At 42.0% G+C, this 15,605-nt stretch overlaps 1 protein-coding gene across 1 annotated transcript in view; it reads left to right on the top strand.

Annotated features, from left to right (window-relative positions):
* Positions 1–6,279, top strand: part of LOC135493037 (low-density lipoprotein receptor-related protein 6-like) — a 39,800-nt gene extending 33,521 nt beyond the window's left edge. Inside the window, exons 8-13 of the mRNA XM_064779821.1 lie at positions 263–555; positions 924–1,344; positions 1,605–1,946; positions 2,262–2,464; positions 3,034–3,233; positions 3,776–6,279. Coding sequence (XP_064635891.1) covers positions 263–555; positions 924–1,344; positions 1,605–1,946; positions 2,262–2,464; positions 3,034–3,233; positions 3,776–5,450 — 3,134 coding nt within the window. The 3' untranslated portion in view covers positions 5,451–6,279. The remainder of the gene's footprint in view (positions 1–262; positions 556–923; positions 1,345–1,604; positions 1,947–2,261; positions 2,465–3,033; positions 3,234–3,775) is intronic.
* Positions 6,280–15,605: the final 9,326 nt, after the last annotated feature.

Raw genomic sequence — 15,605 nt, 5'->3', positions numbered from 1 at the left:
TGTCGGCAGTTCCAAGCTGAAAGTCGTGACGTCTTTTCAAGCCGGCAGAATGTTCCTTGGTGCTAGGTTGCCGAAGTTTACATTTGCAAGAAACAATTGGATAAATACCTACAATGTAGTCTCTTTAGGTTCTCTTGGCTTTGAGTCCGATCAAAAATATATAAGTTCATCTTGGTTGGATGCAGTGGTGAACTGCCATGCTTAACATGTAAATGATATTTCGTTGCCAAAGTCCTTATGAATTTCTCCATCTCAATTTCAGGTACTAATCCCTGTGCGGAAAATAACGGCGAATGTAGCCATCTTTGTTTGAATCGGCCGCTAAAGGGACCGATCTGCGCCTGTCCAATGGGCCTCGAGCTCCTAGCCAATCAGAAAACCTGCATCGTTCCCGAGGCTTTTCTGCTATTCTCGCAACGCTCAGATATCCGTCGTATCTCGCTGGAGACGAATCATAACGATGTGGTCATCCCGCTGTCTGGCGTCAAGGAAGCGAGCGCCCTGGATTTTGATATCAACGATAATCGGATTTATTGGACGGATATCACGTTAAAGGTGGGTACGATAAGGCCAGTTTCGTAGCAATGTGTGGGAGAAGTTTTGCGTCCAAGCGACCAAAAAAGCAATTTTGATATCTGCGATCTGTGATATAAATCGCATGCGTTGAAAATTGCTTGTTTTCAGAGGGAATTGCTGTGAATTGTCTTCAGGGGGCAAATTGAAAGCCATTATTTGAATAAGTTAATTGCAATTAAGTTTATTAAGTTGATCATTAAAAAAGGTATGGTACTAGACTATTTTTGTTGGGCACCAAAGTAAGGAATTTGAATTTCTTGACATTTTCCGTGAATTTCTTTACATTTTCCGTGAATTTCTTTACATTTTCCATGAATTTCTTTACATTTTCCGTGAATTTCTTTCAGAGTATTAGCCGAGCTTTCATGAATGGTAGCGCAATGGAGCACATTGTTGAGTTTGGGTTGGAATATCCCGAGGCCATGGCGGTCGATTGGGTATCACGGAACATCTATTGGGCGGATGCGGGCACGAATAGAATCGAAATGGCCCGTTTGGACGGATCGTCCAGAAAAGTCTTGATATGGCAGGATATAGAGAATCCTCGTGCGTTGGCATTAGATCCGCCGGATGGTCACATGTATTGGACGGACTGGGGAACGAATCCGAAAATCCACCGCGCGGCTCTGGATGGGACGCACCGTGCTGTGTTGGTTGGCGAGGACGGGAAGTTGGGACGTACGCACGGTCTGACCGTCGATTACGCTGATCGGAGACTTTATTGGGCCGATCTGGACTTCAATGGAATCGAATCGTCAGATATGGATGGTGAGTAAGGTGTTGTTTAAAGGCAACGTGTCATGAAATGGTTATAAAAATGGGGAGTTTTGAACGGCCTGGTAAAAACCTAGGCATCCAGTTCTCACTCGTGCAACTGGGCACTTCTGGGGACACTAGATTGTGGCACAGGACTTGACTTTATTTGTGTTCTATGAATACCATAACCATTTCGATTCTCCAATAGCACTAAGCTGGGTATTTCTGGCGATAGACTTTTAACCATACAAACCCCATTGGTCATCTTTCAGGGACGAACCGACGTAAGGTGGCCCAGTCCCTGCCTCATCCCTTCGGCCTGACGCAGTACCAGGACTATATCTACTGGACCGACTGGAACACACGCAGCATCGAACGCGCAAACAAGACCAACGGATTGAATCGAACCAGGATCCAAGGTCACCTTGATTACGTCATGGATATCTTGGTGTTCCACGCGTCGCGTCAGTCCGGTTGGAACACGTGCGGCGTCAATAACGGCGGCTGCTCCCACCTCTGCTTGGCGCATTCCTGGGAGTACAACTCGACATATCCGCATCATTGTGATTGCCCAACGCATTATTCCCTCAATGCCGATAACAGGACTTGCAGTCGTAAGTACGGTAGTACATCTCTGTTAAGGATACCCTTGGGACTGACAAGTCATGTCCTTTATAGAGTGGTTGTCCTTGATAGATAGGTGTCCGCTAAGGGAGGTTCCACTGTATTTTGTTTGAAGAGTTATTCGAATAATGCCGAAAGTACACAATTTCAAATAGACTTAAAGGAAATTGTCTCAATATAGGACCATAATTGGCTTCAAAATGTGCAGTGGTATGCACTTAAAAGAAAAACATGGAAGGGAAGATCCCAGCTAATGGAAATGGAGATCCCAACTGATGATCCAATCTTTACTTGTTTCATTTCAGCTCCTGATTCCTTCCTGTTGTTTAGTCAACGTAACCTGATCAACCGTATGGTCCGCGATCTCGACAACTCACCAGATATCGTCCTGCCGATTCACGGACTTCGCAATGTCAAGGCCATTGATTACGATCCTGTCGACAGGTTCATGTACTGGATTGATGGACGAACGAAAACCATCAAGAGGGCGCAGGATAATGGAAGTGATGTAAGTCTGGATTTGTTGGGCCTGAAGAGTTTTTCATATCATTCTGACCAAAGGTACTTAGTTGAACCTGAGATTGTGACCACGTTTACTAAGGATAGTGGTGTTTCACAACACTAGACTATCCTCAGGGCAGGCTGCACCATTGCTAAGAGTAATACTCTTTCACTGTGTCAACGAAAGCCGGTCAACTATGACACCTTAGATAGTGGTGTTTCACAACACTAGACTATCCTCAGGGTAGGCCCAACCAATGCTAAGAGAAATACTCTTTCACTGTGTCAACTAAAGCCGGTCAACTATGACACCTTAGGTAGTGGTGTTTCATAACACTAGATTGTCTTCAGGGCAGGCCCAACCAATGCTAAGAGTAATACTCTTTCACTGTTTCAACTAAAGCCGGTCAACTATGACACCTTAGATAGTGGTGTTTCACAACACTAGACTATCCTCAGGGTAGGCCCCACCAATGCTAAGAGTAATACTCTCACTGTGTCAACTAAAGCTGGTCAACTATGACACATTGCACTTGTTAAAATGATGAATATTAATCTGTTGTCGAATGCTTTCAGGCATCAACGCTTGTACCCAACCCACAAGACCTTCATCAGCCATACCACATCGCCCTGGACCCTTACTGCCGACACATCTACTGGACCTGTGCGCAGAATAATGTGATCAACGTCACGAGGCTCGACATGACGTCAGTCGGCGTAGTGGTTGAGGGCAAGAACCAGAAGCCACGTGCAATCATCCTTCATCCTCTGAAAGGGTATGTGTTATATATGGGCCCCTTGTTGAAATACCCTTTATCAGTTGTGATGCTGAGCTATGAGAACTATTTCAGCCGATTCACCCAGTCATCTGTTCGACCTTGTCACAGTCGTTGATGCGGACTGATATTTCAATATTGTGACGAAAAATGACAAAAGAGGGTCTGAACGCAGAAGAAGAAGAAGAATCCGTTTGAGAGGAGGACTGCATCCTCTTTCTTTCAAATGTCCTCGACCCTTTGATGTATAGAGTGGCAAAATGTAGCTATCATGAGCTCTACTCCCTTCTGAGTACAGTAGAACCTCTCTATTAAGGACACTCTCTGGACTGACAAGTGCTGTCCTTCATAGAGAGGTGTCCTGATCAGAGAGGTCAAATTGTATGGAAACCCCCAATTTGGGACCAAAACTAGTGTCCTTAATAGAGAGGTGTCTGCTAATGGAGACTCTACTGTACTATTGCTTGAAAGGTTGCCCAAAAGTAAATTTCAGTTGCCAATTTTGCTTCTACACACTTCTGAATTAACTCTCTGTCTTTCAGACTGATGTTTTGGAGTAACGAGGTCAACCCACCTCGCATCGAACGTGCAACATTGGACGGCAAATCCATCACGACGATTATCAGTACGAATCTTGCAAAGCCTGGCGCGCTCGCATTGGACATGGAACTCGGTCATCTTTACTGGACGGATGTTGAACTTCATCGGGTCGAATTCTCCGACCTTCTCGGCCAGAATCGTAAAGTTCTCGTGAATACGCAAGTTTTGAATCCGATCGGGATTACGGTGTACGGCGATTTCTTGTATTGGATCGACAAGGATCAACAGTTGATCGAACGTGTGGATAAAATAACGGGCCGTCGCCGATCGCACGTCCAGGGACGTGTTTCGCATATAAGTGATATTCATAGCGTTGAGGGAATGACAATCGATAGCATCAAAAGCCACCCCTGTGTTCCGAATAATGGTGGCTGTACGCATATATGCGTCTTGAAAAAAGACGGTACAACGAAGTGTTCGTGTCCGGTGAATTTAGTGCTGTCGTCTGACGGGGTGACGTGTACGGAGCCCCCAACTTGTGCGCCGGATATGTTTACTTGTGAGAGCGGTAGTATTGACTGCATACCGATGGTATGGCGCTGTGACGGTCTGGCCGAGTGTGAAGATTCGTCAGACGAGATTAAGTGCCCCGAATGTCTGAATGGGCAGTTCCGTTGTAAGAATGGCCAGTGTATTGACATGAAGTATAAGTGTAACAGTTCACCGCAGTGCACGGACGGTAGTGATGAAGACTTGTGTTGCGCCGCGGACGAATTCCAGTGCAAAAATTATCAGTGTGTGAAAAAACAGGACTTTTGTGATGGCATTTATGACTGCCAAGATGGCTCAGATGAGAAGATGTGCTGCGGGCAGCGCCAGTATCAATGTCATAATTACGATTGTATTAGCGCGAGCAAGCGCTGTGACAGTTTTCGCGATTGTAACGACGGGACGGATGAGTTACTGTGTCCGTCGGTTGTGGCGAGTCCGCATCAGAACACTCATACGAATCCCGCGCCATATGTGGTGGCGGTCGTGGTGGCACTAGTCGTCATTATTGTCGTCATCGTACTCTTCGTTTATACGTATCGCAAAAAGACAAGTTATGAGCACGCCGGTGATATTATCATGACAAAACCGTTAAATCCTTTATCGGGACATAGCACACCACCACATACATTAACAATGTCGCGCGGGAAATCGCATACGACGTCATTGTCAGTCAGTACGGCCCCGACGGGGCCGTCGAACTATGATCGCAATCACGTGACGGGGGCGTCGTCGTCGTCGTCGAGCGCGACGCGCTACCCGCAAGAAACATTAAACCCACCGCCGAGTCCGGTGACGGACCGGTCGCAGTGCGCCGACCTGTATTACTCATCAAACAGTCCTTCCACGGTGCGTTCGTACCGGCCGTACAAGCACCGGCACATTCCCCCGCCACCCACGACGCCGTGTAGCACCGACGTTTGCGAGGACAGTGAGCCGTACCAGTCAAAAAAATATTATCGTTCATTAGCAGACTTTTACGACTCGGACCCATACCCACCGCCACCGACACCTAGGAGCCATTATTTATCGGACGAAATGAGTTGTCCGCCGTCCCCGTCAACTGAGAGAAGCTTTTTCAATCCATATCCCCCACCCCCATCACCGGTGGGCACGTCAGATTGCTGAACGAATGTCTGCCGTCACCAATGGGCATGGTGGATTGCTAAACCATGAATAGTAATGTTTGCCGTCACCAATGGGCATGGTGGATTGCTAAACCATGAATAGTGATGTTTGCCGTCACCAATGGGCATGGTGGATTGCTAAACCATGAATAGTAATGTTTTCCGTCACCAATGGGCATGGTGGATTGCTGAACCATGAATAGTGATGTTTGCCGTCACCAATGGGCATGGTGGATTGCTTAACCATGAAGAGTAATGTTTGCCGTCACCAATGGGCATGGTGGATTGCTAAACCATGAATAGTGATGTTTGCCGTCACCAATGGGCATGGTGGATTGCTTAACCATGAATAGTGATGTCTGCCGTCACCAATGGGCATGGTGGATTGCTTAACCATGAATAGTGATGTTTGCCGTCACCATTGGGCATGGTGGATTGCTAAACCATGAATAGTAATGTTTGCCGTCACCAATGGGCATGGTGGATTGCTAAACCATGAATAGTGATGTTTGCCGTCACCAATGGGCATGGTGGATTGCTAAACCATGAATAGTGATGTTGGCCATCACCAATGGGCATGGTGGATTGCTAAACCATGAATAGTGATGTTTGCCGTCACCAATGGGCATGGTGGATTGCTAAACCATGAATAGTGATGTCTGCCGTCACCAATGGGCATGGTGGATTGCTAAACCATGAATAGTGATGTCTGCCGTCACCAATGGGCATGGTGGATTGCTAAACCATGAATAGTGATGTCTGCCGTCACCAATGGGCATGGTGGATTGCTAAACCATGAATAGTGATGTTTGCCATCACCAATGGGCATGGTGGATTGCTAAACTATGAATAGTAATGTTTGCCGTCACCAATGGGCATGGTGGATTGCTAAACCATGAATAGTGATGTTTGCCGTCACCAATGGGCATGGTGGATTGCTAAACCATGAATAGTGATGTTTGCCGTCACCAATGGGCATGGTGGATTGCTAAACCATGAATAGTGATGTTTGCCGTCACCAATGGGAATGGTGGATTGCTAAACTATGAATAGTGAAGTTTATAAAGACCTCTTGCACATTTGAAGATGTTGTGTTGTGCTGTATACAATTTAGAACGGTCTTTTGGCTTGACGTGCAGAAAAGTTAGCAAACTTTTGGACATCTTCTAACACTCTCTGTCCGATAGTAAAAACTAGTTTTTTGTATGTGCTGTAAGTATGCTGTAAGGGGGGGATCAGAAAAAAGGAGCCAAACTATTTGTCAAAACAATCAAAATGACTTCAAGACTGTAGGTTTCTTGAAATGTACATTTGTGCTAGTCTTCACGTACTGATAGCAATTTTAGGGTTATCGGTTTTTGTAATCCTGTACAGTAGGGGTCATAGAAAATGTTGTTGCATGATTGGTGTGTCGCTTTTCAAGGTCAACTATTATAGCTACAGGGTACACCACACATCACTAGTTTTCATATCACGGTATTTGCACACTCTGTATTCCTACTGTGTGACGTTGATGTCGATTTGCAACTGTCGTTGGAAAAACCCATTGCAAGCTATCTTTTTGTTTTAAGATTTCCTGCAACTGACTGAGGCAGTTGCAAATGGAGATCAACTCGATTAGAAACTGGTTCAAATGTGTATAAACAGCCTCTGTGATTTCGGCTCGAGATTGCAGTGTTAAGTCGTAAAGTTTCGGAAGGGTACCGAAATTGGGAAGAATGATTATTTGACGCATCAGAGCACAGCTTTAATGTATAACATTGGGTTTCAGTATTCTGTTTCGATGTTGCTTGTGGTCTTTTGTTGTCCTTCGGGTGGCTCCTCCTGGGGACCAAATGTAAATAAAAACCTCTAGACTAAGTGTCAGGAATGTTATGCTGAATATTGTGTGGCAGAATTGCGCTAGATTTTGTTACGATTGATTAAAATGATATTGTCATAGGCTATATTAGATCTATTCACACATTTCTGAATGCAAAGTGGACCTGAAATAGACTAGTGTTTTCAAATAGGGTACTACAATGTAAGTAGATTAATCTTATCATAGGGTTTTAGATGTAGATCATGTGATCAAACCTTTGCTCGGAACAATCACTCGAAGACCTTGTCACACTCTGTAGCAGATTCAGGAGCCCTGGTGGTGTAGTGGCTTTGGTCGCTAGCGGTCAAGGAGTCCCTGGTACGATCCCCATTGTTGCATGACACTCTAGGCAGGTCTCTTTGTCCACTCGCCTCTCTTCACCCAGGTGTATAAATGGGTACCGGTCAGAAATGCTCGGGTAGTAGGGCCGATTGAGCAGCACATCTGAGTTCTACTGATAGTTTTCATGGTAGAACGGGGTTAAGCGTTGAGTACCACAGTTGATATCAGTCTAAAAACCCAAATTATAACTTTAAAAAAATTCTTTCCTGTCCTATATTTATTCAGTATTCAGACAGATTTTGTAAAGGACAAATTATCACAGGTTGTTTATGCGAAAAGCCTCAGTAGACAAAAATTCTAAGCAGTGGACAGGAGATCTATCGGTATGGCACTCCAGCAAGGTTTAATTTGATCAATAATTGTCAAGTCGAACTTTTCAGGTAATTTTCCCCATGCTACACAAGAATCTATACAGAGTTGACAAGGCCTTTGAATTTCGGCACATCATTCATAAACCTCAGGTTACAAAACGGAAATTAGAAAGTATTGTGTTCAGTTGGACTTGCGCCAATAGACTTGGTATAATTTTGTAAATTATTTTTCGTTACTGGTGGCGACGTTTTTTAGCCGTGAGTAGTACGCTGCATCACTCTTGCCCAAGATGCTGGAATGTTTTGAATGTTTCAGTTGTTAGTGTTATGGTCCATGGAGAAATGTCCTTCGTTTTTAACTTCCGGGCGTCGTTCATGCTCATAGTCTCACCAAATTCTGATAATATTGATAAATATGGATTACTGTGAACCGAGAAATTTTCGCGTGCGTTTAATTTCGCGATTGGCAAATCCGTGAAAATAAAACGCTGCAAAACATTAACATTTACTCAATTACATTTACAATATTTTTCTATTAAGCTGGATTGGACCTTCTGTTCCACGTAGGCCAATTACACGTTTAGGCCCTTGTAGAGGTGCCCTTCAACCGGCTAAACTGTGTCTGCACAGTATTCAACATTGCCTTGAATATTCGGTGAGATTGTGTGCATAGATGAATGTCCCTGAACTCGGGATTTCAGATGTTTTAAAGATGACCCGGACTAGCGGGAGACGGTAGATATTTTATAGCATTTATTATATGAAGTGACCTCCCCTTGTCTTAGTATTCTGTGTACCAGGAAAATGTGTGATGCAAATTGTCTCGTGGGAAATCGTAAGATTTATGGAACTAACATTTGATTTAAAGTTTAAGAAGTGAACTGACAGGCTGTAGGACGTGATGAATATAATTACATACAAATGTATTGCTTAGATAATGGTATTGGGTACAACCATTTGAGATGATGTTGTCAGTCTCTAAGTACTTACGTACAATTTTCAGCTATTTCTTAGTATTTATTCATGCAGTATTCACAGAGTGAAGAACAAAACAGAACTATGCAATTGTGTTCGCCCTTTGAATTACCCAAGTTCACAATTTTCAGATTACCGGGACGATTTCTGTGCTTTTTGAACTAACCAAAAGTCATTGAAGTCCAAAGTAAGTGGCTTACAAGTGGAAGTTTGAGTACCCCGCAGACAGGTGATTTTCGTCAATGTGATCATGATCGCATGTGACAAAAAATCACTTGTTTACTGAGGTCACAGCAAGTGCCTGCGACAAGAATCAGCAATTGCTGCAATTTTTATCGGCGTCGAGTACAGCAATTATCGTTTTTTCCTGCAGACAAGCAATCTTTTTGTTGCACAGTGTCAGTGATAATCGTCACCAATTGCAGCAATAAAAATTGCTCCTTTGAGGCACTTTAATTTGTTGATGCAATTATGAATTAGTATTATTCTGTTTTAAACGTCTGTTAGCACCAATGGCTTGCCACAAATCCAGCAATTTGTAAATTATATCTTACTGGCGATGTTGTTACTGTTATTTTTCATGCATTGTAGAAAGAGGTGCAGATAATGATGACATCACAAAAAGTAACTTTTTAGGCCGTATGCATGCAATTACCATTGCCAAACAAGGTATTGAAATCATGTATAGTAGAACCTCTCTATTAAGGACACCCTCTGGACTGACAAGTGCTGTCCTTAATATAGAGGTGTCCTGATTGGAGAGGTCAAATTGAATGGAAATAACCAATTTGGGACCGAACCTGGTGTCCTTAATATAGAGGTGTCCTGATTAGAGAGGTCGAATTGAATGGAAATGACCAATTTGGGACCGAACCTGATGTCCTTAATAGAGAGGTTGTCCCTAATAGAGAGGTTGTCCCTAATAGAGAGGTGTCCACAAAGGGAGGTTCCACTGCATATGTTGTCTTGTCATGACGTCTTCTTGCTGTGAATAGGTGTTGTTTTAAGCTGACGGTGCGTCATCTTGGTTCATTTTTCAGGTAAAATCTTGCTTAAAAATCAGTATTCAGTAATCAGTTTCCTGTTGAAAATGTAAGAGCTTTATCGAACACTTTGCTACATCTTGCTAGAATAGGGTTAACCTACGTGATTGGGGACATGTGTGTATAGGGTAAATGTTGTCAGTGGGCTATTCCGTGCATCGCGGCCTACAGTCTGTCAGTTGCTTAAGCCATACGGTTGCCGGGTCGGAAGGACCCAATGATGATGTGATGTTTCTGAGACCGAGTCTGTTCAACTTGTCAAATTTTCCTTCGTTCATATCAAATCAGGCTTGAACTTTCTTCTGTGACCAGCTGCAATCTCGATGGACCACGATATACTTTAGATGGCCAAATTTTCTTTCCTCCTTAATTTTGCAAGTCGCGAATATTCAAAAAAACTCCAATTTTCTTTTGGCAAAATTTCTTTTTCAAATCCAAGATAATTGAGTGATGTTATTATTGCGAGTTGAGGTTATTTTGAAAATTTGCAAAAATGGATTTCTCCACGAAAAGTTGGCAGTTTTTGGTAGTAGAAATTTTCTGAATCTTTCTCTGGAAAATGATTTTGATGTCAGAAATTCTGCAAGACAATCAGATGCATTTCAGATCAATTAAATTTTTTCGTAAATTATTGAGGAGGGGTGACTGACAATCATTAAAGGTTTCCCCCGGTAATTTTTTCCTCCGCATTACAAGTTTAAGCGCCCTGCAAACGTGCGATTTTTTGTTGCAGTGTCCTGCAATGATAAAATCTCTTGTCTGCGATGGTCGTTGCAGGTTCCTGGGACAAGAATCGATCATCGCTGCGACCTGTGATAAATGTCATAGCCTGCGTTGACCAGTTTTATCTGCAGACTTTCAGCAATCTTTTGTCGCTCATCGCAGCGATAATTCTTGCAGGTCGCAACAATGACGGGCCTCTTGTTTGCTTGGGGCTTTAGATATGACAAGCTTTTGACAATATCAGTCTGTATAACATATAGGGTTAAAACAAACCATTGTTCTTGGATTGTCAAAACAGATATTTTGTGAAATAGCCATGGCCATATTGAAATCGCGTAAATATTTACAAGTTCCACAGGCAACTAGAGTTTACTACTACATAGAGGTAATTTTTCAAATCGATTAATTTTCAAAATCTTTCAAAATGACATAGTCATTGGGAGACATTGACACCTTCAAATAGATTGCTGGTGTGTTTATCGCAATCTTTGTGTCGTGGGAAATTCCAGTTGCCTGTGTACAGGACGATAAAAAAATGGCGACAATATCAAAGCAAACTGTCTGTTTGCTTAAGTTGTCCGTTTGCGATATGTAAATTATACATGTACATTTGTGTAAATATCAGGTCTGTAATAAATAAGTGTAGTTCCATTGACAAGTCCACACTGGGTTTCAATGAGGTCGAAAATAACATCTAAACATGGTTTAAATAAATAAATAAATAAAGGTTTAAAATGTACTTGTTGGTATCAAATATTAAACGGGCAGTTTTCTGCAAAATCCAAGGTACTCTTGACTTCATCACAAATTATGGTCGACCCAGAAAATATTGGCCTGGCTTTAATTTTTGTGTTCACTTATAATTGCGAAAATATGTGGCTGTGAAAATTAGATGAGAATTTAATTGCAGTTACTGTTAACAGGGTCGTCATTATGCTAAATTTGGTATGCAAAATTCACAATTTACGAAACCGCAAATTGAAATGGCTCGAAGTAGTTAAGGGTTTATTAAAGCCTTATTTATGCTAAAATCCAAAACTATATTCCCTTCAAAGATTCGAAAATTATTTTGAACTTGATGGAATGTGTTTTAATTGGAAATCAAAGGAAACCAAATTCTGATGACTTACATGTATGAAGGAACCAGTTTATTTACTACAATTTTGGCTTCTAACACCGAAAACACATTACTTCAAATGTGTTTTCGTTAACACTTACAGTAATGCAACACATTACTCCAAATGTGTTTTCGTTAACACTTACAGTAATGCTACATGTTCAAAAACCAGTTTTTCCAAATTTTAGAAATTAGACATTTTTCCTTGGATCACGATGGTGAGTTTTTCTACGAAGTTTTATGAAATGCTAGATGTTTTTGGCTTTTATTATGAAAAAGGTGCGTATTCAATCATGGAATTTTGTTTTAGGTGTCAACAGGAATGAATAAAGTCTTTATTAATTCTTGGTATCACCGGTAATTCAAGTTTGTATCATACTATGTCGAGCTAAGACACAATGTAAGCAGCTTTTGTAAGTGTTCAGCTGTCTTAGTCATACTAGGTGGCACAAAAAAGATTGTATACTTTTGATTTTAGATAACTTAAAAATTTCAGTCAAATGAAGGTGAGGTCAAAACTGTCAACATCTTATTGATCTTGGCTACTTGTGCAGAAGTTTTGTCAATCTTTGATTGATATTATTGTAGTTATACAAACTCAAAAGTATGTAATTTGTTTTGCGACACCTAATAGTAAATTGGAATGTACTTTACAAACGCACAGTTCTGTGGTTCACAACTTTTACATGTATTTGTACAACTCGTGTATGTAGCTGCAACGTATTGAAAATTTTAATTTTTACATAACTATATCCGTAAAAATCATGATTATTATTATATTATTAGGAGATATTGTGATTAGTATCCAGTTTTATGGAATTATAAATTGGCTCGTTATATTCTCTGTGAAAGATTTGCTGCTCAGTGAATCAGTTTCAAAACTTCTCGAGTTTCCGATTTAGGGTGGACCTGGGGTCAAGCTTCACTTTCAGAAGAAGCTGGTTTTGGCAGCACAGACCAAAAAACATGTCTTATGCAAAAACATACAGAGACTTAGATATTCTGGTCACACCGGCAAACAGGCAAGCTGTTTTAAAAAAAGCAGCTCACCAAGTTGGAACGACTGCCTGATTCTCAGGAGGTTGGGAAACTGGTTTACCAGGGTGAGATTGCATTGCTGATTTGTCAAAAAGTGTGGATTTCGTCACCTGTGTGCGTTATACTTAAAGGACTTTGAGGGGGAAATTTATTTTCGACGTTTTTAAATGGGTTTTAAACAATAATGACAGAACAGGTTTACTATTATGTGTAATGTACGCTGGTATGCCGCGTCAAAACCTTTTTAGGACCAAAATAATATTATTGTGAAAATATTAGGGAGTATGATTGGGAACTAAATTTGTCAAAAACCTTCCGTAACTGATTTCTACACTTGTACAAGCTCCTGGTATTTGAAAGCCGATTCCTTTGACTCAAATTTTCGATTGAAATCATTCATTGTTGGTCCTAAAGGGGTTAGAATCTCATAACTTTGTGGGCATTTATTAAAACGATGTGAAATGAGTGTCTTCTTTTGACCGATTTAGAGCTCATTGTAAGGGTTTCATAACTAGTATTTTGCAGCCATCCACACCTGTTAGGTAGGATGTTAAATGTAGCATATTTGAGGCACGCCATCAAAACCAGACTGTTCTCACATTTGAGAAAAAGGGAAAAAGTGACGAAAATTGTTTTTTCCCGAAAAACTCTTATACGAGTCCTATGAGCCTCCTGAGAACTGGACCCATGTCCAGATGATGGGAGAAACGCCCCGGACAGGAGAAAGTGCAGGAGTCTCATTGGAGTGACAAGGGTTTAAAGGTTGACTATGACACACCACCATTTTGGCTAGAACTTGAAATCCTAATGGAATTAGACTCTTTCAAAATGAAGTGAAGCTTGATTTCCAAGGTTGGGAGTCTGTTCTTTGTTTTCAAGAGAACTGACTCTCACGCTTGAAATTGGTCTCAGTTCAGTCCGTGAAGTGGACTTGATGGCTTCTGCATTTGAACTCTTCATGTATTTCTTGCTGAATCAGCAATCAGTAAGTCGTTCCAAATGTTATATCAAGTGTCGATATTAGTGGAGTGCCTCTCATGTAAAGGTTACATCCTTAAAATCGTCAGCAGTGACGACCCAAGCATAACTGGAAAAGATGAGATTGCATATTTTGAAGAAGAAAGGCAGTGATTATGAGTGTATAAAGATTGTCCAGAATTTTCAAACGTTCGAACCGTTTTTAAGGCAGCATTAACCGAGGTCAAATCCATCCAAGGACTGTTCCAGTATGTTTGGGTGTTCACTGCGGTTTGTCGTTTTGTCAACCTTTTGTTAAAGTTGGTGAGAATGTCAACAGTTGACTTGTGTCAACTTATCTCAACATCAGCATTTCATGCTGTGTGTCATGCATCAATTAGTTCAAGGGTAACACAGCAAAAAAACGCCCATGTGCCTATTAGGTCTTACAGTGGTGTAGAAAGTCATGACAGATCCTGGCTGATTTTACAGTAGTACGAATTGTTGCAATGCCTTTGTGGCTATTGCATCTTTACCATAACAGTGCTGTAGAAAGTCATGACTGATCATGACTGATTTTACAGTAGCACAAATTGTTGCAATGCCTTTGTGGCTATTGCGTCTTTACCATAACAGTGCTGTAGAAAGCCAGGACAGATCCTGACTGATTTTACAGTGATACAAATTGTTGATATTTTCACCATCTTTGTCCAACCAGTTCAGTGTGTAGTGTGGACCCTGGTGCAAGTCATTTTACTAAAAAGTCACCCAGTATTCAACGTTTCTGTGTCGTCTGTGAGCGCCACCTCTTGCCTGATGGAGACACTGTGAAGATGACCTGCACACAGCGTCTCAGTGTACAGATTTCTACTTGTATAATGCAATGCTCAGCTAGGTACCAGCAATAAAATATTTATGTAAAGAGACAAATATGGTTTCGTGTCATCTAGTTCTCACCGAAAAGACAGGACTATTCCTCCTGCTACACCATCCACAAGTGGTGAAAAACGGGACTTTTACTGCTGCTACACCGTCCACAAGTTGTGAAAGTCAAAGACGGACTATTCCTCCTACTACACCATCCACAAGTTGTGACAGATAGGGGACTATTTCTCCTGCTACACCAGTCGCACGTTGTGAAAGACAGGGGCACACAAGTCGCAAGTTGTGAAAGACAGGGGACTATTCCTCCTGCTACACCATCCACAAGTTGTGACAGATAGGGGACTATTCCTCCTTCTACACCAGCCAGAAGTTGTAAAAGACAAGGGTACACCAGTCACAAGTTGTGAAAGACAGGGGACTATTCCTCCTGCTACACCATCCACAAGTTGTGACAGATAGGGGACTATTCCTCCTTCTACACCAGCCAGAAGTTGTAAAAGACAAGGGTACACCAGTCGCAAGTTGTGAAAGACAGGGGACTATTCCTCCTGCTACACCATCCACAAGTTGTGACAGATAGGGGACTATTCCTCCTTCTACACCAGCCAGAAGTTGTAAAAGACAAGGGTACACCAGTCGCAAGTTGTGAAAGACAGGGGACTATTCCTCCTTCTACACCAGCCAGAAGTTGTAAAAGACAAGGGTACACCAGTCGCAAGTTGTGAAAGACAGGGGACTATTCCTCCTGCTACACCAGCCAGAAGTTGTCAAAGACAAGGGTACACCAGTTGCAAGTTGTGAAAGACAGGCGACTATTCCTCCTGCTTACACCATTCGATTCGCAAGTTGTAAAAGACGGGACTATTTCTCCTGTGTCACGAGCCACAGGTTGTAAAATACGGGA

The sequence above is a fragment of the Lineus longissimus genome, chromosome 8, assembly GCF_910592395.1.
Source record: "Lineus longissimus chromosome 8, tnLinLong1.2, whole genome shotgun sequence".
NCBI classification, from domain to species: Eukaryota; Metazoa; Nemertea; class Pilidiophora; order Heteronemertea; family Lineidae; genus Lineus; species Lineus longissimus.
Note: the sequence above shows the minus strand (reverse complement) of the source record. Positions and strands in the feature narration are given on the sequence as shown.